The 26,806-nt window shown below is 43.5% G+C and overlaps 1 protein-coding gene across 1 annotated transcript in view; it reads left to right on the plus strand.

The window, feature by feature from the left end:
• The window catches only part of BRINP1 (BMP/retinoic acid inducible neural specific 1), a 271,211-nt gene that overhangs the window by 177,291 nt on the left and 67,114 nt on the right, over positions 1 to 26,806 (plus strand). Inside the window, exon 5 of the mRNA XM_044268412.1 lies at positions 1,362 to 1,598. Within this exon, the coding sequence (XP_044124347.1) occupies positions 1,362 to 1,598 (237 nt within the window). The remainder of the gene's footprint in view (positions 1 to 1,361; positions 1,599 to 26,806) is intronic.

Raw genomic sequence — 26,806 nt, forward strand, 5'->3', positions numbered from 1 at the left:
GTCTAAATTCTGAAAATGTACTGGGCAAAACTGGGATAAGGAGCTTGCAGGCTTCTAAAGAGAATGTTGGCTAAGTGGGCTTTTGTGAACAGAATTCTGAAAAACAATCCAAAACTTGATGATGACCTTGTGTATAATAGATACACAACAAAATGCATTCTCTGTTAACCATTATAATTGGCGGCAAACCGAGAAAAAAATACGAGATAAATTGCTCCATACTACTCATTGTTTAATGGACATTACATTTATAAATCCTTCACAGTAGTAACCATGGGAATCTACAATGCTAATTCTTATTATAGTTGAATGGTTTCTCCATTAAAACATTGAATGAAATGATACTCACTTCTGTCCATTGGTCATTACATTAAAGAAAATGTACCCTCTGCTCTTGACCATCCATGATACATGGCCAAGTTTAAGCCATGCAGGATACATTTTAAGCTTTGATGAACATCATTACTAAACAAGCACTAAAAATATTGCTTATTTGCCTGTTTAACAACTGTCCAACAAATATTCATGGCCATAGCATATTTATGGGCCAGGTGATGGGGCGGCCGAATGTCAGGTACTCTGCTGGAAGACCTGGCGAGAAAACCAATTCTATCCACTATTCTAATATACACAGAACTCAATGAACACAGACAATGGGGTTAATCCCCAACAGAAATCTAAGGGTCAGCTTAAATTGACCCTGTGAACAGAGCTGAGTGAGGCTGGCACTGCTCCTTCATTATGTTAATAGGGGAAGGGGGGGTTCCCAGGAGTCTGAACCTTTCCAGTCATTTATTGAGGTACTTTTATGTCATTTATTTGAGTAGAGAGTCACAAAAACCTTTTCGGGTTGGCATCATAATTTATCTAATATGCATCAAGACTCATTTATTTCACCAATTCTCAGTATTTTGCTGTTTATCCATTTTTGTGTATATTATGTTTATGCTACACATATATTTAGAATGCTCTGTAACACCTTCTACTTGACAGTTTTCTCTTGGTACAAGCATTCTGTGCAGCACATTTTTCCACTCTGATTAAACTTCCAGTCCAGCACCTTTCACAACTTGATAATAGCCACCTTCTGTTTTTACCACTTATTTGTCAAAGCAAGTAGCTTGGGTTTGCTAAGGTCTGTAACGGAGGTTTCTTTTCGTGATAATTCATTCTGCAATATTTTGCAATTGATAAATAAGTGAGACTTTCAGGGGCATACTCTTATCATCCTGTGAAAAGGGGTAAGGTCTGCAGGTATGTGAATCTGTGAGCACTTCTATGATATCCTGTATGTGTATATGCCATATATTCCCCCAACACCTTTCTTTGTTTAATTTCCTCTATCATGTCATTGTCTTCAGGTCTACAGATCATTATGCCTCAGTACTTACAGGAGAAGTTTGTTCAGGCTGCATTGAGTTATATCATGTGTAATGGGGAAGGCGACTATGTGTGCAGGAACAGTCAGTGCTCCTGTTTGTGCTCTGAATCCTTCCCCCAGTGTAACTGTCCCTTCACTGACATCCAGATCATGGAGAACACGCTGAGCAACCAGGGCAAAGCCTGGGCACAGGCATACAAAGATTTTGAAAGCTCAGGTGAGGATTCACATTAGTCAATATCCATAATGTCCTTTGTGTAACAAATCATGTTGTATGTTTTTATCATTGCAGTTTATGATTGTTTTCACCTGACTCTGTGTATTTCAATCACATTACCATGATTTATGTGCCATATGAATCACTTTTTAACAATTTTTCTGTGTTGTATGTTTGCGTCTCAACTCTTGAAATGCATTATAGTAATATAATTGTGTCACATGGATCAATTATATCCAATACAGTTACAAGTTGCATGCATATATATATATTGTAGCTACAGATGTCTAATGGTTTGTGGTTTCAGTACTCTATTATTTTACAAACATCTCTGCAGTTTTCTTTATTATATTAGATTTTCTCTGGCTTTACTTGAAATCATAGCCGGTGTCTTTTTTCTAAGGATCTACCAGATTGGATATTGTTAGGGGATGATTTTACTCTACACGTTGACAATTACCTTGCCTGAGCCATTAGTTCTTCAATTGTTTTATTACAATATGTCATAGCATCACATCAACATGAACCTATTAAATAATCACATTAGAAAAACTATCTGTAAATCTGTAATGAACACAGAACCTATGGAGTGAACAAAATGGTCATAGGGTGGAGCAAACAAAAGCAGGAGCTCAAGGTTCTGTCCAAAGGAAGGAGAGTTGATGGACAGAAGGGGCAGAAATACCTAATGGCAGGTTTAGTTAGATCTTGGTGGGGTGGGGATGACATGATCTAGATGCTCCTTATTTATAGGAATTCTCCAGAGCACCCTGTGATGTTCATCTTGAACTCCAGGAGTATCAAGGATCCTACTGTTTCCAGGCATAATGTAAAGTTAGATTGTTGCATTGATAACTAATAAAATGTGGTCTGCTGTCTGAACAGTGAGAGGCAATGGAATTGAGAAGGTTGTCTCACAGTAATTTGCTGCAAGGGAGAACCAACTAGACGTAAACTAAAAGAGAAGTAAGTAGTGATTACATAGGATTCTATTACTAAGCATAAGCTTTTAGAAATGTTACATGTGCTACATTATTTCACTCACAATTTCTGTTGCTGGCTTGTAGGGATATACAGTATTTTCTTATCCCAATAAAGAAGTTTACCTTTCACAAGCTCAGTAGAGTTGAGATCTGATAATCATGCTGGAAAGTCCATTAAAAATAGTACTCTAGTTCCCACCTTACAAGCGCCAAAGAAGCTCCCATACCATTAAGCTGAGGCTACACTGCAATCTTGACCATGAGAACCAAAGATCATTGTGCAGGAGTGCAACCATTGAAGTGAAAGGAGTCACAGTGCAATTAATTTCTGTGACCTCAGACTCATTGGGCATCAGGTAACATCCGGCAATGCCGCAACCAGAGAGCTCAGGAAAGCAGTTCCCTGCTGGAAAATCCTGCCGGATCTCTTTAACACTAGTGTGAAACTAGCCTTAGATCACTAATCTCCTCTTTTCTGTCTGTAACACATAGCTATGCTCATAACCAGGGAGCTTGTCAGGATTCATGCTTCCCATCGTTTGAACAGGATGATTTTCCTGACAGGTTCCCCTTATCCTTTTTATTTGCCATTATGCCTACAATAAGTCCCTTTTAGCAGTCTGTCATTCAGACAGTGGAGCAGTTGCTGGTTTGCAATATGAATAATACATTATAAATCAGTCATTTCAGGTAATAATTATTTGTACCATTAGTTAAGTCTTAACTCCTTCTATCATCCACCTACAGTTACTGATCTGTAGCTATTTCAATTTTAATCACAGTTTGCTTGTTTTTTGCTAGGCATATACTGTACTGTAGCTTAGCAACTAATAAGACTGAACACACAATAATCTTCAAGAAACTTGATTATAAGGTTTCCCCTATGTGAGTTTCAGTTGGACTCTTAGAGACTATAATCAGCAAGCTCAATTTGTAATTTATATTCTTGGTTCCCAATATGTAATGCTTGGCAGTTAAAATTCCAGGTTGCAATATACAGTCCACTTGAGATGCATTTTCTGGACCTCCTAAATCCACTTGCAGGAGGTGTAAAGTTTTTCCTGGATGGCGTCCAGTTTCAGAGAAATTAATAATCCTAACTGGAGTATTGTAAGATGGATTTTAGCTTTTGGCTTACATCCACGGTTCAGGTACAATACCAGTTTTTGAGTAATATGTTAATTTCTGTGTATGTCCTATTAGCCTTAACAGCTACAATATTTGGAAAGTTGTTCAACGTTCATTTTTGCTTAAGTTTGATCTTAATATGTTTGTTTTCTACAACTCTCTGATAGCTACTACTTATCTGACATGTTGATATTAAAGCAGTTGGCCACTATCATTACTAGCTGCATATGTGCTAGGAACATCAATTGCATGTAGCTAGTAATAGGCATTATTAAACTATCCAGATGTCCAGATGTAAGGGGCTGTCTCACTTCAGCAAATCAAAGTGAAAAGCAGTCGGCACTCGACTTATTCTCAGTCCGCACGAGAAGGAAATGCTTCCAGACAATATATAATAATGAATCTCAGCAGACGTTCTCTCCTTTTTTCAATATGCTTGTTTTTATTCCATCAATTCAAAGTTTATAATATAAGGACACGTTGCGGCTCATATAGCCTTCATCAGCTCAATGTATAATACATTCTTACACACCTTTATAGCAAAACTAATCAGACACATGGAATGATGTCAGACGCCATTGGCGGCGCTTAGACACATGTCAATCAAATAGCAACATATATACAAACAATAATTAACACGATTAAATCAAATAGAGTAAAAGTAAACCGATTGACGATACCACTCAGGAGATCAGTCATCTGAGTTTCCAGTCTGCAAAAAGAAATATTCATTTAGTTACATGCATTGACGGGTAATGCTATTATAACTGGGTAATCTCATAATCTCTGTTCAACCCCCTGGGCTGTAATGTGCCCAGGGTGTGAATCCAGTAAGCTTCCCTGCGGAGCAACTCTTTTTTAATATCACCCGCTCTCCTAGGTCTTTTAACCTGTTCTATCACCTGAAATCGCAGCTGTGAAATTGAATGCCGAGAATCATGAAAATGTGCTGGTATCGGAAGCAACAAATTGCCAGTTCGTATCGTCGATTTATGTTTGCAAATGCGATCTCTCACAGTTTGCATAGTTTCCCCAATGTAAATTAAACCACAAGGGCATTTTATTAGATAAATAACATTAGTGGAGTCGCATGTAAAGTACCCTTGGACATGGAAAGCCCTACCTGCATATGGATGGTAGAAAGTTCCCCTTTGATAATATGTGAACATTGCGCACAATATATACAGGGGTATGTCCCCATCTTCAGATTTTTTTAAAAGATCTGTCACAAAACATCTCTCAGGGGGCCAATGTCTGCGTGAACTAGCTGATCACGAAAGGTCTTGTTGCGTTTGTTGCAGATCAATGGAGGGTTATTAAATTCCACAATTTGTGGATAGGATTTCTTTAACAACGGCCAGTGTTTACGAATAATGTAATCAAACCGCTTATTGAAAGGGTGAAATTTATGTGAGAAGACTATCCTAGGATTTTTCTCTTTTCTCTGATCCCTTACAGGGGTACTCACTGCCTCCTTTAGAATTTTCTCAGGATAGCCCCTCACTCTAAACCTCTCAACCATTTCACCTATTCTCTGTACCTGTGTCTCTGGATTAGATACTATCTGTCTCACTCGCTGGATCTGTGATTTTCGGAATCGCCTTTTTTGAAGGTAAAGGATGAGCACTATCAAAATTCAGTACACTATTCTTATCAGTTTCCTTCCTAAAAAGATCAGTATATATGAATCCATCCTCATCTTTGATCACCAAAGTATCCAAAACACTGACCTGCACCTGATCAAGGGTCATAGTAAATTTTAAACCATATACTGAGTTATTCAAATGCTCATGGAAGACCACGAGGGACTCGAGTGGCCCCACCCATATGGCACAAAAAATGATAATGCCGGATATTACTCTTGCCCAACGGCTGACCGCTGGCTTGTCGTAACTGCTATCCCGCCAACTACTGCCATATAAATTGGCGGACTTGAAGGCCTTTAGAAAATTTGTGGCCATTGGCACACTGCAATGGAAGGTCCCCGGAAGGAAATTTTTCTCCCAGAAGGGCATCCCTGAACTATATGGCCACGTTCAGCGGCAAGTTAATATATCTCTGGCACACAGTGTCGGTGCCAAGATACATCTGACCACAGACACATGGACTAGCAAACACGGTCAGGGAAAGTACATAAATTTTACTGCCCACTGGGTGAACCTTCTGACGGCCATCAAGCATGTAACCAGTGGCACCCATGTGGATTTGGTGTTACCACCACGGATTGCATGCAGGCCTGCCTCTTCTTTTCCTCCTTCTCCATCCTCCATCTCCTCCTCAGCTGACTTCTCCTTTTCCACTGCTACCACCTCTTCCGCTGCACCCCCCAAGCTCCCAGAACCTAATGAACGTGCCAGGTGAGACGTTACCATGCTATGCTGCGGCTGTTGTGCCTTGGAGCCAAGAGTCACACCGGTCCTGCACTGCTTTCAGCTCTGCGGTAACAGGCCGATCAGCGGCTAACCCCGCTCAATTTGACAGTTGGTAAAATCTGCTGAGCGCACAGAAACAGGGCAACATGACGCACGTGCGTGAATGGCGCATGTCCTGAACTTAGTCGTGCAGCGATTTGTTGCCAAATACCCCAGGGTCCAGGACGTCTTGCGGCAGGCTAGGAAAATGTCTGGCCATTTTAGAAGATCTTACACTGCCATGGCTTGCCTTGCTGACGTTCAACGGCATCACCACTTGCCCTTCCGATGTCTGATTTGTGACTGCCCGATGCGCTAGAACTCCACCTTGTATATGCTTTATAGGCTGCTCCTGTTAATGACTACCTGTACAAACTCTGAGGCAGGACAGGTTCTGGGGAGCTTGGTTTCTTTTCACAGCGCCAGTGGCTACTCATGCGCGACGCATGCAGACTTCTGCGGCCATTTGATGAGATCACTAAACTGGTAAGTCGCATTCAGGGCGCCATCAGTGACATTGTACCTTACGCCTTCTTTCTGGAGCGTGCATTGTGTCGTGTCATTGATCAAGCCGTCGAGGACCAGGAGCTGGAAGATGAGGAAGTAGCAATGCTGAATGAATTCCCAGGGGGGCTACTCCATCTGAGACAAGTCAGCAGGAGTCAGAAAAGGAGTCAGAGAAGGAAGGTGGCTGGGGGAGGAGGAGGAGCAATAAGAGCAGGTTTTAAACTTTTTGGGATCCCAGGTGTTGTCTGTGGCTGGGGGTTGGAGACAGAGGATGGCATTCTCCTGGGTATGAGCAGGAGCCAGGGCGTTCCACTGCTTCCAATTGAGTGCAAATGGGGGCCTTCATGCTCAAGTGTTTTAAGAGGGACCCCCGTATAAAATGCATAAAAGGCAAGGACCTGTACTGGGTGGCAACGTACTTAGACCCCTGGTACAAACACAAAATGGCGGGTACATTACCAGCATCAAAGAGGGCTGTCAGAATTCAGCATTTTCAGGCCTTGATGCAAGAGATGCTGCATTCTGCTGTTGCGGGCACTGACAGAGGAATTTCCACCCACAGCAAAACAGGTGCGGGTACCAATCCTACTGCTCCTGCAAGAAGAGGAAAATGTGTTGGTCACTTTAGATATGAGATCATTCTTGCAGCCAACCCATCAACAGCCTTCCTCCAAATCCAGCCTCAGGGAACGTCTAGACCGACAGGTGTCCAACTAGATCGGGTTAACGGCCGATGTGGACTCTCTGAGAAGTGAGAAACCCCTTGACTACTGGGTGTGCAGGCTTGATATGTGGCCAGAGCTGGCACAATTTGCGATGGAACTCTTGTCTTGCCTCTTGTTGAGTGTCCTGTCCGAAAGGATGTTCAGCGCAGCAGGGGGGATCATGACCGATAAGCACACTCACCTAGCTTATGACAGTTAGACATTCACATTTTTTAAAATGAATGAGGCATGGATCTCGGAAGAATTCAACACCTGTGATGACCATGTGTAATTGAATTCCCTAATGCCAGCCTACACATATCCGCCACCACCCAGAACAAAGAGAGGTTTTTGCCTTATGTATATACAGCGGCATAAAAGGACTTTTTTGTCAGATGAATGCCTAATTTTTTGGGCCTGTACTAGCCGACAGTTACATATTTATCCTGTGACCGCCTAATGTACCTCCAGCCACAGAATCCAAAGTTCTTTGCTGTCAGGTGAATGCCTATTGGCTAATTTTTGGGGCCTGTACTGGCCGACAGTTACAGATTTATCCTATGACTGCCTAATGTACTTCCAGCCATATAATCCAAAGTTCTTTGCTGTCAGGTGAATGCCTATTGCCTAATTTTTTGGGCCTATACTGGACGACATTTACATATTTATCCTGTGACCCCCTAATGCACCTCCAGCCACAGAATACACAGTTCTTTTCTGTCAGGTGAATGCCTATTGCCTAATTTTTGGGGCCTGTACTAGCCCACAGTTACATTTTTTATCTCTAGCCACATAATCACACCCATGTCTCACTCCTCTGCCTCTCATTATGGTGGTGTATGAACCACATTCACTATAAAGACCTTCTAATGTCACAGGGTCATGTGACTGTGCCCCCCACCCCGTACTGTGCCCCCTTATACCCTGCATTGTGCCCTCTTACCACACCCTGTGCAGTGCCCCTAGTTATTCCCTGTACTCTGCTCTCTTATACCCTTTTATCCGGTCACGGTATGGCGGTGTTATCCGGTCACTGTACTGCCACTTTAATTGCATTATTATTCGGGGATAGGCATAATATCTTTACATTATATAGATTCTAGTGTATTATATTGTGCCCTGTATTTCCCAGTAGAAAATGATCCTTAGGAAACACAGTCCTCATCCCTGACCACCAGGACCAGGTAGCGCTGTCAGTACATGGCGACCTCCCCTCTCCGCCACCCTGCTCCGCTGTGTACTGGTGCTTATTCTGACACTAGGGCTGGGTTCACATCCTATTTTTGCCATCCATTTAATGCATACCAAAAATGTATGCGTTAACAGATGCCTCAGACTGATGCCCTACAGTGGCGTCCATCCACTATACAGTTCCATGGTAGAAAAAAAAATGTACATTAACGTATGCATTATTTTAATTGACTCTGCAGGATACAAAAACGTGGAGTGCTGCATATTTATACATCAAACTGATAGGAAATAAAAAAAAATTTGGCTCCAGCAGGGCACATTTTTTGGAGTTTCCCTTTAAGATGCATAAAAATGGCCCCTGATTAAAATACATATTTTTTTTGTGGGAATTTTTGCCATTGATCCTCCTCTGGTGTATCACTGTCCAAGTTTGGGACTATTTGTGTACTTCTAGTAAGTGTTTGCTGGCTGCAAATATGACCTGAAGGTTTTTCAGGTTCGCCTGCCATTAAAGTGAATGAGGCCAGCTGCGAACACAAACAATGTTCGTCCATCACTAGTGGAGAGCAAGAAAACAGAGCAGAGAAGGCACTTGTACGAACACTGCCTTCTCTTCAAACACCTGATTGGTGGGGGTTCCGGATGCTGGACACCCGCCGATCTGATATTGATGACCTATTCTGAGGATTATGAAGCTGTCTCTGGTTCTTACTTCATTATTTAATATTTGCATCAATCTGTCACAAGGATCAGGGTTTCTTTTCTGCAGGCAGCATTTTATAGAGCAGAAGATGCTGAACAGATTGATATGCAGGTTTTTTTTTCCGGGAGAGCCTTGATCGCGCACGTCTTCTTTCTTCAGGACCTGCAAAAGGAACTGCGGTGACTTAACCGCAGGTTCTTTTGCAGGTCCTGAAGAAAGAAGACGTGTGCGATCAAGGCTGCGCGATCAAGGGATGAGGTGAGGTTTTTAATTATTTTTAACCCCTCAATGTCCATTTTATTTAGCATTCTGTCTTAAGAATGCTATTATTTTCTGTTATAACCATTCTGTTAAAACCAAACCCGAACTTCAGTGGAAAAGTCCGGGTTTGGGTTCTCTCAACCCTATTCATCAATTATTCCTGGTCTTTCTAAGCTTAGGAGTACTATCAATGATTGACAGTTATCATTGTATGCACACTGATACAGGAAAGGCTGCACACTGAAACATTGTCATGAATCTATTCCCCAAAAATGGATATCAGCATTGGAGTCTGTGAAAATTATACTAAGTTCCTATGGAGCCCTGCCACACACTCTCCATAGGAACTAATGTACTGCAGTCTCGTATCATTCAGGTGGAACCGAGGCTGCCACACACTACATACAGCTCCCCAGATCCTTGGCAGAGTGAGCCGGTGCACGGCCAGGAGCACGTGCTCCTGGTTTTTAATCTCACACATGAGATTAAAATCTGTGGTCACATTCAAAAATGGCATCTTAGGGGTTAAAAGTATGCGATCAATGTTATCGTCGATTGCATACATTAGTCCAGGGTGTCTGCTGTTTAGAACAGCAGGCACCCGGTGGCTATGATGCCCACTCTACTAGTGAGCAGACGCCATATTTAAAGTCCCGACCGCCGACATTTATAGTCAAAAGGCGGGAACAGTTTAATAACAACATCATATACTGTATATAGGATTTACATTATTGACCTATTAATAACATTGGCAACACTAGCGCCAGGAGTATTCAGCTGTTCAGAGATGGTCTTTTTGATAATACAGTGACCGTGCTTCACCATTATCTTCTTTCTTTTTTCCATGTGAGACTTACAGAAGGACACTAAAGCAAAGAGTATTTTGCTATGTTTAAACAGACTTAGTAAATGAATATAAAACTGCAGACACCTTTGATAGCAGTTAAGAAGTTTGCTTGAAGTAGAACTGCAAGACATTTGAACCTTTCACATCCTAAAGAACACCAATGGTGTTATCCAGGACACTTTGAAGTGTCATCAAATGAGCAAACTGATGCTTGTACAGTAACAGAGTTTTTTATGCTGAAAAAATAGATTTGTCCATCCAGTTCTCCCTGTTATCCTGCAACTAAAACTGTGAGGTAGAAGCAAATTTTACTCATTTTAGGGGGAAAAAAGTTACTTCCCGACTCCAATCAGGCAATCAGAATAACTCTACTGTCCCTCTCTAGTAACTATAACCTGTAATATTATTACACTCCAGAAATATATCCAGGCCCCTCTTGAATAGAGTTGAGCGAACACCTGGATGTTCGGGTTCGAGAAGTTCGGCCGAAGTTCCCGGAAATGTTCGGGTTCGGGATCCGAACCCGATCCGAACTTCGTCCCGAACCCGAACCCCATTGAAGTCAATGGGGACCCGAACTTTTCGGTACTAAAAAGGCTGTAAAACAGCCCAGGAAAGGGCTAGAGGACTGCAAAAGGCAGCAACATGTAGGTAAATCCCCTGCAAACAAATGTGGATAGGGAAATGAATTAAAATAAAAATTAAATAAATAAAAATTAACCAAAATCAGTTGGAGAGAGGTCCCATAGCAGAGAATCTGGCTTCACGTCACCCACCACTGGAACAGTCCATTCTCAGATATTTAGGCCCCGGCACCCAGGCAGAGGAGAGAGGTCCCGTAACAGAGAATCTGTCTTCATGTCAGCAGAGAATCAGTCTGCATGTCATAGCAGAGAATCAGGCTTCACGTCAGCCACCACTGCAACAGTCCATTGTCATAAATTTAGGCCCAGCACCCAGGCAGAGGAGAGAGGTCCCGTAACAGACAATCTGGCTTCATGTCAGCAGAGAATCAGTCTTCATGTCATAGCAGAGAATCAGGCTTCACGTCACCCACCACTGTAACAGTCCATTTTCATAAATTTAGGCCAAGCACCCAGGCAGAGGAGAGAGGTCCCGTAACAGACAATCTGGCTTCATGTCAGCAGAGAATCAGTCTGCATGTCATAGCAGAGAATCAGGCTTCACGTCAGCCACCACTGTAACAGTCCATTTTCATAAATTTAGGCCAAGCACCCAGGCAGAGGAGAGAGGTCCCGTAACAGAGAATCTGGCTTCATGTCAGCAGAGAATCAGTCTGCATGTCATAGCAGAGAATCAGGCTTCACGTCAGCCACCACTGCAACAGTCCATTTTCATAAATTTAGGCCCAGCACCCAGGCAGAGGAGAGAGGTCCCGTAACAGACAATCTGGCTTCATGTCAGCAGAGAATCAGTCTGCATGTCATAGCAGAGAATCAGGCTTCACGTCAGCCACCAATGCAACAGTCCATTGTCATAAATTTAGGCCAAGCACCCAGGCAGAGGAGAGAGGTCCCGTAACAGACAATCTGGCTTCATGTCAGCAGAGAATCAGTCTTCATATCATAGCAGAGAATCAGGCTTCACGTCAGCCACCAATGCAACAGTCCATTGTCAGATATTTAGGCCCAGCACCCAGGCAGAGGAGAGAGGTCCCGTAACAGACAATCAGGCTTCACGTCAGCCACCAGTGCAACAGTCCATTGGCATATATTTAGGCCCAGCACCCAGGCAGAGGAGAGAGGTCCCTTAACAGAGAATCTGGCTTCATGTCAGCAGAGAATCAGTCTGCATGTCATAGCAGAGAATCAGGCTTCACGTCACCCACCATTGTAAGAGTCCATTTTCATAAATTTAGGCCCAGCACCCAGATAGAGGAGAGAGGTCCCGTAACAGACAATCTGGCTTCATGTCAGCAGAGAATCAGTCTTCATGTCATAGCAGAGAATCAGGCTTCACGTCAGCCACCACTGCAACAGTCCATTGTCATAAATTTAGGCCCAGCACCCAGGCAGAGGAGCGAGGTCCCGTAACAGACAATCTGGCTTCATGTCAGCAGAGAATCAGTCTTCATGTCATAGCAGAGAATCAGGCTTCACGTCACCCACCACTGTAACAGTCCATTTTCATAAATTTAGGCCAAGCACCCAGGCAGAGGAGAGAGGTCCCGTAACAGACAATCTGGCTTCATGTCAGCAGAGAATCAGTCTGCATGTCATAGCAGAGAATCAGGCTTCACGTCAGCCACCAATGCAACAGTCCATTGTCAGATATTTAGGCCCAGCACCCAGGCAGAGGAGAGAGGTCCCGTAACAGACAATCAGGCTTCACGTCAGCCACCAGTGCAACAGTCCATTGGCATATATTTAGGCCCAGCACCCAGGCAGAGGAGAGAGGTCCCTTAACAGAGAATCTGGCTTCATGTCAGCAGAGAATCAGTCTGCATGTCATAGCAGAGAATCAGGCTTCACGTCACCCACCACTGTAAGAGTCCATTTTCATAAATTTAGGCCCAGCACCCAGGCAGAGGAGAGAGGTCCCGTAACAGACAATCTGGCTTCATGTCAGCAGAGAATCAGTCTGCATGTCATAGCAGAGAATCAGGCTTCACGTCAGCCACCACTGCAACAGTCCATTGTCATAAATTTAGGCCAAGCACCCAGGCAGAGGAGAGAGGTCCCGTAACAGACAATCTGGCTTCATGTCAGCAGAGAATCAGTCTTCATATCATAGCAGAGAATCAGGCTTCACGTCACCCAACATTGGAACAGTCCATTGGCATATATTTAGGCCCCGGCACCCAGACAGAGGAGAGGTTCATTCAAATTTGGGTAGCCTCGCAATATAATGGTAAAATGAAAATAAAAATAGGATTGAATGAGGAAGTGCCCTGGAGTACAATAATATATGGTTAAGGGGAGGTAGTTAATGTCTAATCTGGACAAGGGACGGACAGGTCCTGTGGGATCCATGCCTGGTTCATTTTTATGAACGTCAGCTTGTCCACATTGGCTGTAGACAGGCGGCTGCGTTTGTCTGTAATGACACCCCCTGCCGTGCTGAATACACGTTCAGACAAAACGCTGGCCGCCGGGCAGGCCAGCACCTCCAAGGCATAAAAGGCTAGCTCTGGCCACGTGGACAATTTAGAGACCCAGTAGTTGAATGGGGCCGAACCATCAGTCAGTACGTGGAGGGGTGTGCACACGTACTGTTCCACCATGTTAGTGAAATGTTGCCTCCTGCTAACACGTTGCGTATCAGGTGGTGGTGCAGTTAGCTGTGGCGTGTTGACAAAAATTTTCCACATCTCTGCCATGCTAACCCTGCCCTCAGAGGAGCTGGCCGTGACACAGCTGCCTTGGCGACCTCTTGCTCCTCCTCTGCCTTGGCCTTGGGCTTCCACTTGTTCCCCTATGACATTTGGGAATTCTCTCAGTAGCGCGTCTACCAACGCGTGCTTGTACTCGCGCATCTTCCTATCACGCTCCAGTGCAGGAAGTAAGGTGGGCACAATGTCTTTGTAGCGTGGATACAGCAGGGTGGCAACCCAGTAGTCCGCACACGTTAAAATGTGGGCAACTCTGCTGTCGTTGCGCAGGCACTGCAGCATGTAGTCGCTCATGTGTGCCAGGCTGCCCAGGGGTAAGGACAAGCTGTCCTCTGTGGGAGGCGTATCGTCATCGTCCTGCCTTTCCCCCCAGCCACGCACCAGTGATGGACCCGAGCTGCGTTGGGTGCCACCCCGCTGTGACCATGCTTCATCCTCATCCTCCTCCACCTCCTCCTTATCCTCCTCGTCCTCCAGTAGTGGGCCCTGGCTGGCCACATTTGTACCTGGCCTCTGCTGTTGCCAAAAACCTCCCTCTGAGTCACTTCGAAGAGACTGGCCTGAAAGTGATACAAATGACCCCTCTTCCTCCTCCTCCTCCTCCTCCTGGGCCACCTCCTCTTTTATCATCGCCCTAAGTGTTTTCTCAAGGAGACATAGAAGTGGTATTTTAACGCTGATAACGGCGTCATCGCCACTGGCCATGTTGGTGGAGTACTCGAAACAGCGCAACAGGGCACACAGGTCTCGCATGGTAAATTTGAGGCCTAGTATTTAGGCGCTGGGTGACCGGTATGGATTTACTGACAGAATTAGACTTGGAAATGCACAGTAGCGTGTGTGTGAAGTTATTCTGAATGACCCTATGTGCACCTTGAATATTATATACCCTTTTAGGGATAGATTTCAAATAGCTCTGATATAGCAGAAACCACTAAATTAGGAAATTGCTAAATTGGGAATTGTATTTCAACCCAGAACAAAAAATGTGCTTTGACGGACACTAAATAACTTGCCCAGCCAGAACAGTACAGCGGTAACGACAGATTTAGCGGGAAGTAAATTTGAGGCCTAGTATTTAGGCGCTGGGTGACCGGTATGGATTTACTGACAGAATTAGACTGGGATATGGCCAAAAAATAACCACACTATTGCTGGTTAAATGCACTTGGTGTGACAGCTTGACCAACCACACTACTGAGGGTTAAATGCACTTGGTGACAGGCGCAGCTTGCCCCTGATGTAGTATATGGCCAAAAAATGAACAGACTATTGCTGGTTAAATGCACTTGGTGTGACAGCTTGACCAACCACACTACTGAGGGTTAAATGCACTTGGTGACGGGCGCAGCTTGCCCCTGATGTAGTATATGGCCAAAAAATGAACAGACTATTGCTGGTTAAATGCACTTGGTGTGACAGCTTGACCAACCACACTACTGAGGGTTAAATGCACATTGGTGACGGGCGCAGCTTGCCCCTGATGTAGTATATGGCCAAAAAATGAACAGACTATTGCTGGTTAAATGCACTTGGTGTGACAGCTTCACCCTGATGTAGGCTTTAGCCAAAAAACAACCACACCATTGAGGGTTAAATGCACTTGGTGACAGGCGCAGCTTGCCCCTGATGTAGTATATGGCCAAAAAATAAACAGACTATTGCTGGTTAAATGCACTTGGTGTAGGCTTTAGCCAAAAAACAACCACACCATTGAGGGTTAAATGCACTTGGTGACAGGCGCAGCTTGCCCCTGATGTAGTATATGGCCAAAAAATGAACAGACTATCGCTGGTTAAATGCACTTGGTGTGACAGCTTCACCCTGATGTAGGCTTTAGCCAAAAAACAACCACACCATTGAGGGTTAAATGCACTTGGTCGCAGCTTGTGCTGGCGCACCACAAGACACAAAATGGCTGCTGATCACCCCAGAAAAAAGTGACTGACAAACGGTCTGGGCAGCCTAAAAACAGTGAGCAATTGAGTATCAGCAGCTCAATGATCCACAGCTGCAGATCAATCAATTAATCAAGTCCTTTGGAGGAGTTAATCTGCCTAATCTCGCCCTACTGTCGCAGCCGCAACCTATCCCTATGCTGATCAGAGCAGAGTGACGGGCGGCGCTATGTGACTCCAGCTTAAATAGAGGCTGGGTCACATGGTGCTCTGGCCAATCACAGCCATGCCAATAGTAGGCATGGCTGTGACGGCCTCTTGGGGCAAGTAGTATGACGCTTGTTGATTGGCTGCCTTTCAAAAAGCTTATCAAAGCTTTGCAGCCTTTCAAAAAGCGCCAAGAAAGCGTCACAAAAGCGCCAAGAAAGCGTCGAACACCGAACCCGAACCCGGACTTTTACGAAAATGGCCGGGTTCGGGTCCGTGTCACGGACACCCCAAAATTCGGTACGAACCCGAACTATACAGTTCGAGTTCGCTCATCCCTACTCTTGAACTCTTGTTTAGTGAACTCACCATCACACCTCCTCAGGCAGAGAGTTCAATAGTCTCACTGCTCTTACCGTAAAGAATCCTCTTCTATGTTTGTGTAGAACCCTTCTTTTCTCCAGACGCAGAGGATGTCCCCTCGTCACAGTCACAGTCCTGGGGATAAATAGATGATGGGAGAGATCTCAGTACTAACCCTAATATATTTATACATAGTTATTAGATCACCCCTTAGTCGTCTTTTTTCTAACGTGAATAACCCTAATCTTTCTGGGTACTGTGGATACTATAGTCCACCCATTCCAGTTATTACTTTGTAATGCTGAAATAGTACTTCTGTCCATCCAGTTCAGCCTGTTATCCTGCAAGATGATCCAGATGACAACAGCATCTGTGAGGATAAAAACCAGAACCAGTGTCTGAATCCTCTCTAGTGATTTGTAAAGTGGCTTGACTATGTTCTCATCACGGCCATCTATGCCTCTTTTGATACAACCCATTATCTTATTGGCCTTGGCAGCAGCTATTTGACACTGGTTTCTTGAGCCTAGTTTTCTGTTCCTTAAAATTCCTAATTCCTTTTCCATGTCAGTATTAACCAGTGTTTAACCATTTAGTATGTACGGGTGACTTGCATTATTCCTTCCCATGTGCATAACCTTACATTTATCAGTGTTAAACCTCATCTGACACTTTTGTACCTAAGTCTCCAATCTATCCAGATCCATTTGTAGCAGTATACTGTCCTCTTCTGTGTTAATTACTTTACACAGTTTAGCGTCATCAGTTTAGTGTCAAAAATTTATATTTTACTGTACAAGCCTTCTACAAGATCATTAATAAAAATATTGAAGAGACTAGGGCCCAATACTGACCCCCTGTGGTACCCCAGTAATGATGGTTACCCAATCGGAGTATGTACCATTAATAATCGCCCTCTGTTTTCTATCACTGAGACAGTTACTTACCCACATTCAGAAATTTTCTCCCAGTCCAAACATTCTCATTTTATATACTAACCTTTTATATTGCACAGTATCAAATACTTTGGAGAAGTCAGGATATACGACATCCATTGACTCACCCCAGTCAAGTCTAGAACTTACCTCCTCATGAAGCCATGCAGATACTGCATTATTCCTTTATTTTCATTGAGGTACTCCAATATAACATCTGTTAGAAAACATTCAAACAGTTTACCCACAACAAATGTTAAACTTACCGGTCTGTAGTTTCCGGTCTCTGTTTTTGCCCCCTTTTTGAATATTGGCACCACATTTACAGAACGCTAAAATTGTGGAACGGTCCCTGTCAATATAGAGCCCTTAAAAGGGTTATTCAATACTATAAACTCACAGGGAATATACTTACCCCACTTCCTGCGTCGCTCCTGGTCTGTCTTTGACATTACTTAATTATATTAGGATACGGAGATGTATGCCATATGGTCCGGCGATTTGTTTATTTTAACTGCTGAATTTTAACGTGGAATTTTCTCAGTTAATGCAATGGAAACAATATTTAATAGCTTTTCTACTCACTCTCTGCAGCTCCCCCTCATCACTCTGTAAAGGGTCAACACTTTTAGATTTTAACTTTTTACCATTTATATAATTGAAGAACATTTTAGGATTAGTCCTTTGGCTGCTTTTATGTGTCTTTTAAATATTCAATTTTTTCCTTATAATTTTTCAATGCTTCCTTCCTACTGTCCTGTTTTAGTGATTGAATAGTTTTTAGTTTTTTTTTTTCATTTATTGCATCCTTTACATTTCTATTTATACACATTTTTTTTTTTGTTCCTCATCCTTTTATTCCCATAAGGTATATACCTCTCACAATTAGAGTTTAGGTTGGTTTTAAAAATATAAAATTTTTGGCAGCATTTTTATTTTTGAAGCCATTGTCCAAGTTAGTGAGGCCAATGACCTCTCTTAGTTGGTCAAATTTAGCTTTTTTGAAGTTCAGTTTTTGTGCCTCCCTGAAGAAACACTCTTTTGAATGACAATTGGAAGGTTATTATTTTATAGTCACTATTTCCCAGGTGTCCACCAACCTGCACATTTGTTGTTCTCTCAGGTCAATTAATTAGTACTACGTCTAGTATGGCCGTCCCTGTAGTCAAGTTCTTAACCAGTTTGGAAAAGTAATAGTCTTTGGCTATTGCCAAGAACCTGTTTCTTTCATGAGATCTACAGCTTTCCGTTTCCCAGTCTATATCTGGGTAGTTGAAGTCCCCCATAATAATAACCTCATTATGATTTGCCTCCTCATCTATTTCCCTTAGTAGTAGATTTTCTGTGGACTCAGTTATATTAGGTGGCTTATAACAAACTCCTATCTATTTTATTATAGTTTTTGCCTTCTTGTGTTTCTACCCCCAGTGACTCCATATGTTAATTTCCCTCACTTATCTACTCATCTTTAGTCAGGACTTTACCTACAGGCAGACCCCTCCCCCTCTCCGGTTTTGACGATCCTTTCTAAACAGACTGTAATCCTGTATGTTAACTGCCCAGGCATAGCTATCATTCAGCCATGTCTCAGTTATTCCCACTATGTCATAGTCCTGCTCAGACATTACCACTTCCAGCAGGGGCGTAGCTAGAAATGACTGGGCCCCATAGCAAAAAAAATTTATGGGCCACCCCCCCCCCCCCTTTAAATAATGCAGCTCATATGGATTAGGGAAGATACTGAGATCTGGCTGTACCTACAACCGGATCTCAGCATCTTCCCTATTCACACATATACCTGCTCAAGCCTGGCAGGCGCAGCTGCATTATTTAATAGTGTGGTGTGGTAATGGTTAATGGCATTTTGGCGAAGAAACAGCCACCTAGGCTACTTTCACACTTGCGGCAGTGTGATCCGGTGGGCAGTTCCGTCATCGGAACTGCCCGCCGGATCCGCTGATTTTAATGTGACTGAAAGCATTTGTGAGACGGATCCAGATGCGGATCCATCTCACAAATGCATTGCAAGAACGGATCCGTTATTTTCACATTTTTACCGGTCTGCGCAGGCCGGAAGGACAGATCCGACACTAATACATTCCTATGGGGAAAAATGCCGTATCCGTCCTTGTGGGCCCTTGGGCAATAAAGTCTCAGTGGGCCCCCTTACATAGTGATAACTCTCTGAGTATAGATAATGTAGTAGATATCACCTGCAGCCCTATGTAACAACACAGATAACACAGTACTGGCTATCTAAGTACAGAAAATGTAGTAGTGTTACCTGCAGTCCTATGTAAAACTACAGATAACACTAGAGCTGATAATGTGGTAGTGTTACCTGCAGTCCTATGTAAAAACCACAGATAACGCTAGAGCTGATAATGTGGTAGTGTTACCTGCAGTCCTATGTAAAACCACAGATAACACTAGTGTAGATCGTGTGGTAGTGTTACCTGCAGTCCTATGTAAAACCACAGATAACACTAGTGTAGATCGTGTGGTAGTGTTACCTACGTCCTTAATGTGCCTCCCTGTGCCTCTCCCATGGGACTCCATGCTGGCGGCGCTGCCTCCTCTTCCATCTTCTTCTTGCCCCGCACAGAACGTCTGATGCAGCTGCGTCAAGACATAGGAACACTGTGGGCGTAGTGATGGTGACACACACAGGGAGAGACACACAGGGACAGACACACAGGTGACAGACACACACACACACACACAGGTGACAGACACACACACACACACAGGGACAGACACATACATATGGACAGACACTTATACGATGGTGAGATGGTCACAGCACCTGCTGTGTATGGGGCAGGCTCACCGCCGCAGTCCGCTCCACACATTGTCTCAGCACCGCATAGTGAGTGGAGCACAACACTGCCTGCATGGCCCGGCTTATTATAGGCCCGGCTTATCATCAGCTGGGCCATGCAGGCAGCCGCCTGAGACAGCGGTGAAAACCCAGTGACAGCTCAGGCTTCTTTCACATCACCGTTCAGCCTTTCCGCTCTCCTGCTCCATTTAGGACCAGGAGAATGGAAAGGACGGATTCGGCACATAACTGAGCCTAACCGATCCTAAGGACCCCATAGACTATAATGGGGTCCATTAGGTGTTCGCTCAGAAGAAGATTTTTGAAGCGGAGACAAAAGTCTTGCATGCACTACTTTTGTTTCTGCTCCAAAATCATGTTCTGAGCAGAAACCTAACAGACTTTATTATAGTCTATGGGGTCCGTAGGCTCCGTTATGTTCCGAATCTGTCCTTTCCATTCTCCTGCTCCTAAACTGAGCAGGAGAACGGAATGGCTGAACGGTGATGTGAACGAAGCCTCATATTGATCCTTTCTATACGGGCCCCCTTCTCTCTGTACAGGGAACACTGACAACTGTTGCGGTCTGCATCCTTTGCAGCCCGATTGAAATGAATGGGTCCGCAAACATTACGCAAAATTGTGGCACGGAGGCGGACCCAGTATTACGGTCGTGTGACTGGACCCTAAAGGTGGGTCATCAGCGATACCTGGTGGTGACAGCAGCGCTGAGTGACAGTAACTACTAAGGACACGCTCTAAAGATTTAGCATGACAGGTACTACTTCTCCATGCTAAATCTTACAACGTGTCCTAATTATAAGTAAATGGGACATCATGGGAGTGGAGTGGTGCTGGCTGAGACTCACTATTTGGCTAATGGAAAAAGCTCAGTCACTGTCACATGGATGAGCCTCAAGGGGTTAAAATTAAACAACTGGACAAAAGAAGGAGAAAAAAAAAGAAAAAAGGACCTTACTAGCTTACTAGTTTGAAGACAGGCCAGCAGCAAGCAGGACAGGAAGCAACTCTGCAGTGATGGTAGCCACACTGAGTGGTCACCCTCTGGTGATCACAGAAAAACGTGGGGCATGTCAGGAGCACAGAGGACTGCAGAAGGAGGAGGCAATGATCGGGCTATTTTCCTGGGGCCCCTCCTTCTGCAAGTCTCACTCAAGGCTGAGGCTCCCGAGCTCTTTTCCCTGGCTGTGTGAGGAGGCATAGGAGGAAATAATCTTTCCTGCCCTGTGGTGCTGGTGCCTGGCTCCGCCTTCGAGTGACATCACCACAGGTCCTCCACTCAGTCTTTACTATCCTCTCCGGGCTCCGCCTCCACACTAAACTCCGCCCCTCTTGTAATGGATCACATGACTGTGACCTCATCGCAGGTCCTTCATACTAGTGACTAGTCTACAGCAGACCAGCTCACAGAGTGGCTAACCCACAGGTACGCCCCCGTTGCGGCCCCCTTTCCACCGCCTACCTCATCATCTGCTTGTGAGGCAGTGCGCCCCGGGCCCCCCGCCTCCAGTCCTGACAGTGACTACTCCCCTCAGTAAGGCCCGAGCCGCGGACCGCCCAAGCCCCGCCCACTACACTGGGCGGGCGGGCCTGGCTGCCTGTCTGTGTTAATAAAAAAAAATAAATGAATGCAGTCCGGACGGGCCCCCAGTGGCGTAGGGCCCCATAGCCACTGCTATGGTTGCTATGGCGATCCCTACGCCACTGACTTCCAGTTCACCAGTTTTATTAGTCAGGCTTCTTGCATTAGTATGCAATATATAAAATGAACAGGTTTTTTGTTTATTTTTTACCCTATACCTTTCATTATGATATGTTCTAGACCCTCTTCTGATCCTCCCCCCATCTTTCACTCCTATAACGTAATTACTCTCCCCCGCAGTCCCTATTTTGAACACTCCTCCAAACTTCTAGCCCCCTTCTCACCCAGCACAGCTGCACCTTCCCCATTGAGGTGGAGCTGATCCCTACGATAGAGCCTGTAGCCAACAGAGAAGTCGACTCAGTTCTCCAGGAATCCAAACCCCTCCTTCCTACACCAGTTCTTGAGCCACTTAATCTCCCTAATCACCGGCTGCCTTTCTTTTGTGGCTCGTGGTGCATGTAGTATTTTGGAAAATACTACCTTTAAGGTCCTTGCCCTAAGATTGCAACCTAAATTCTTAAAATCATTTTAGGAATGCTCCACCTACCTCTAATAGTGTTGAGCGCAAATATTCGAATTCGAAAAATTAGTGAATATTTAGAATATAGTGCTAATATTCGTATTCGCAAATATTTTAATCGCAAATTTATCACAAATTTATAGCGAATATATTACAAGGCCAATTTTACGCAATCAAGTAAACAATGACTAGAGATCACGAATTCTCGAATTTGCTAATTTATGGCGAATTTGACATTGGCTCCAATGTGGCTCATAACCACTGGATCTTTGCCAGCCCCTTCAAGTAATATGCCAACCCGATCTGCAATATGTCTAAGTCAGGCATGTCTAAGTCAAGCACCAGGAAGACAACATAACGTTCTGTACCCCTAATAATTGAGTCTCCCACTAGCATCACCTGTTTGTCTGTCCTGCTCTTCTGACCCCCTGTTTACTGGAGCTGACATTCCCCTGACTGACAGAGGAAGCGTCTTGCTGTAGCAGTGCTATCCCTGAACTGACATCTCCCTCATCTGCCAACCTTGCAAAGTATAGGCTAATTTATTGTAAGAATTGTAATGGTGCAGGGAGGAAACGGTCAATTGGTGAACTATATGATTTAGCATGTCTAATGCATCTCTATTTGAATCATATTGGGCTTAATGTCTCAAAAATGTCTTACGAAAAATAATCAGATAAGAGTAAATGGTGGGTGTACATTTAGTTCAGTGCCCATTTTTAGATGGCAGTAAGTTAGCCATTATTTTTCGTTATTACTTGTACTGTACTTGTACTAAGTTAAAACTAACTATGAGTCCAAAACTTGGAACAGGTACAAATCTTTGCATTATACTTTTTTTTTTTTCTCTGTAGATGCATCTCCTGATTTTTCATTACAAATATTGAAGTACGGTAAAATGCTGCCGTATAAGGGGGATCACATCTGAATTCTGATTCACTGTTATGTGACTCAGGGGAGGCACGTACACAACTGAATTTAGCTCAGGGACTTGGGGCTCATGGAAGAAAATTTCCATAGTGCCAGCAATGGCACTTAATTAACCCCTTAAGGACCGGGCCATTTTTCACCTTAAAGGGCTTCTGTCACCCCACTAAACAGTTTTTTTTTTTGTGAACTTATAATCCCTATACAGCGATTTATCCATACATAATGTGATTAATCATTTTGGTTCAGTAGATTTTGCTAAAAACGTACTTTTATAATATGTAAATTCCATGTCTACCAGCAAGTAGGGCGGCTACTTGCTGGTAGCAGCCGTATCCTCCTATCATAATGACGCCCTCTCTGCATGTTTATTGACAGGGCCAGGGAACGGGATCGTTCTCTGCTGGCCCTGTTTGCATTCAAAATCTGGCGCCTGCGCCGTACGGGTCTTCAATCGGCGCAGGCGTATTGAGAGGCGGCCGCTCGTTCGGCCGCTCCATCCTCAATGTGCCTGCGCCGATGACGTCACATCTACACCCGGCGCAGGCGCATTGAGGATGGAGCGGCGGAGCGAGCGTCCGCCTCTTATTGCGCCTGCGCCGATTGAAGACAGGTACGGCGCAGGCGCGAGATTTTAAATGCAAACAGGGCCAGCAGAGAACGATCCCGTTCGCTGGCCCTGTCAATCAACATGCGGAGGGGGCGTCATTATGATAGGAAGATGCGGCTGCTACCAGCAAGTAGCCGCCCTACTTGCTGGTAGACAGGTAATTTACATATTATAAAAGTACGTTTTTAGCAAAATCAGCTGAAACAAAATGATTAATCACTCTATGTATGGATAAATCGCAGTATAGGGATTAGAAGTACACACAAAAAAAAGCAAAAAACAGTTTAGTGGGGTGACAGAAGCCCTTTAAAGACCAGACTGATTTTTGCAAATCTGACATGTGTTACTTTATGTGGTGATAACTTTAAAACACTTTTACTTATCCAAGCCAGTCTGAGAATGTTTTCTCATCACATATTGTACTTCATGACAGTGGTAAATTTGAATCAAAATAATTAATTAATAAAAAAAAAATACCAACTTTACCAAAAAATTTGAAAAATTTGCAACTTTCCAAATTTCAATTTCCAAATTTATTGCGCTGATTCTGTCGTTTACAGAAACACCCCATATGTGGTTGTAAACTGCTGTACGGGCACACGGCAGGGCACAGAAGGAAAGGAACACCATATGGTTTTTGAAGGGCAGATTTCACTGGGATAATTTTAACTTGCCATGTCACATTTGAAGACCCCTTGATGCACCCCTAGTAGAAACTACTAAAAAGTGACCCCATTTTGGAAACTTTGGGATAAGGTGGCAGTTTTATTGGTACTATTTTAGGGTACAGATGATTTTTGGTTGCTCTATATTCCAGTTTTTGTAAATTCAAGGTAACAAATAAATTGCTGTTTTGGCACTGTTTTTATGTTTTGTCATTTACAACAATCATCTGACAGGTTAGATCATGAGCTATTTTTATAGACCAGGTTGTCTATAAAATAAGTCAAATAAGACTTTTTTGGGTTGGTTGTTTCTGTTTTACATAATAAAGCATTTAAAAAAAATAAAAAAAATGGTGTCTCCATATTCTGAAAGCCATTGTTTTTTTTTGTTAGTTTTTTTTTGGGTGACTGTCTTATGAAGGAGCAAATTTATTTTCAGTATGAGATGGCGGTTTGATTGGTACAATCTTGGGGTGCACATGACTTTTTGATCGCTTGCTATTACTTTTTTGTGATGCAAGGTGACAAAATGGCTATCTGACATAATTATATATTTTTTTTTATGGTGTTCACTTGAGGGGTTAAATCATGTGATATTTTTATATAGAATGTTGTTAAGGACACGGAGATACCTAATATGTATACTTTTTTTATTATTTAAGTTTTATACACTAATATCATTTTTGAAATAAAAAAAAATCATATTTTAGTGTCACCATAGTCAGAGAACCAAAGTTTTTTTTTTTTGGGCTATTCTCTTAAATAGGGTATCATTTTTGCGGGATAGGATGACGGCTTGATTGGTACAATTTTGGGGTGCATATGACTCTTTGATCGCTTGCTATTACACTTTTTGTGATGTAAGGTGACAAAATGACTTTTTGACATCATATATATATATATTTTTTTTTTTTATGGTGTTCCCCTGAGGGGTTAAATCATGTGATATTTTTGTAGAGAAGGTTGTTACGGACGCAGCGATACCTAATATGTATACTTTTTTTATTTGAGTTTTATACACTAATATGATTTTTTAAACAAAAAAAAAATCTTGTTTTTGTGTCATCATAGTCTGAGAGCCATAGTTTTTTTTTTTTTTGGGCGATTCTCTTAGGCCCCTTTCACACAGGCGAGTATTCCGCGCGGGTGCAATGCGTGAGTTGAACGCATTTCACCCACACTGAATCCTGACCCATTCATTTATATGGGGCTGTCCACATGAGCTGTGATTTTCACGCATCACTTGTGCGTTGCGTGAAAATCGCAGCATGCTCTATATTCTGCGTTTTTCACGCAACTTAGGCCCCATAGAAATAAATGGGGCCGCGTGAAAATCGCAAGCATCCGCAAGCAAGTGCGGATGCGGTGCAAATTTCGAGCATGGTTGCTAGGTGACGATCGGGCTGGGGACCCGATCTGTATTATTTTCCCTTATAACATGGTTATAAGGGAAAATAATAGCATTCTGAATACAGAATGCAAAGTAAAATAGTGAGGGAGAGGTTACGGGTCTTCAATCGGCGCAGGCGTATTGAGAGGCGGCCGCTCGTTCGGCCGCTCCATCCTCAAAGTGCCTGCGCCGATGACGTCACATCTACACCCGGCGCAGGCGCATTGAGGATGGAGCGGCGGAGCGAGCGTCCGCCTCTTATTGCGCCTGCGCCGATTGAAGACAGGTACCGCGCAGGCGCGAGATTTTAAATGCAAACAGGGCCAGCAGAGAACGATCCCGTTCGCTGGCCCTGTCAATCAACATGCGGAGGGGGCGTCATTATGATAGGAAGATGCGGCTGCTACCAGCAAGTAGCCACCCTACTTGCTGGTAGACAGGTAATTTACATATTATAAAAGTAAGTTTTTAGCAAAATCAGCTGAAACAAAATGATTAATCACTCTATGTATGGATAAATCGCAGTATAGGGATTAGAAGTACACACAAAAAAAAGCAAAAAACAGTTTAGTGGGGTGACAGAAGCCCTTTAAAGACCAGACTGATTTTTGCAAATCTGATATGTGTTACTTTATGTGGTGATAACCTTAAAACACTTTTACTTATCCAAGCCATTCTGAGAATGTTTTCTCATCACATATTGTACTTCATGACAGTGGTAAATTTGAATCAAAATAATTAATTTATAAAAAAAAAAAACTTTACCAAAAAATTTGAAAAATTTGCAACTTTCCAAATTTCAATTTCTCTGCTTTTAAAATAGATAGTGGTACCTCATATAATAGTTATTACTTTACATTTCCCAAATGTCTACTTTATGTTTGGATCATTTTGTGAATCCCATTTTATTTTTTGGGGACATTAGAAGGCTTAGGCTACTTTCACACTAGCGTTCGAGCGGATCCGTTCTGAACGGATCCGCTCATATTAATGCAGACGGTGGCTCCGTTCAGAACAGATCCGTCTGCATTATAACTTGTGTGAAAGTAGCCTGAGCGGATCCGTTCAGACTTTACATTGAAAGTCAATGGGGGACGGATCCGCTTGAAGATTGAGCCA

Source organism: Bufo gargarizans, chromosome 9, assembly GCF_014858855.1.
Source record: "Bufo gargarizans isolate SCDJY-AF-19 chromosome 9, ASM1485885v1, whole genome shotgun sequence".
NCBI lineage: Eukaryota > Metazoa > Chordata > Amphibia > Anura > Bufonidae > Bufo > Bufo gargarizans.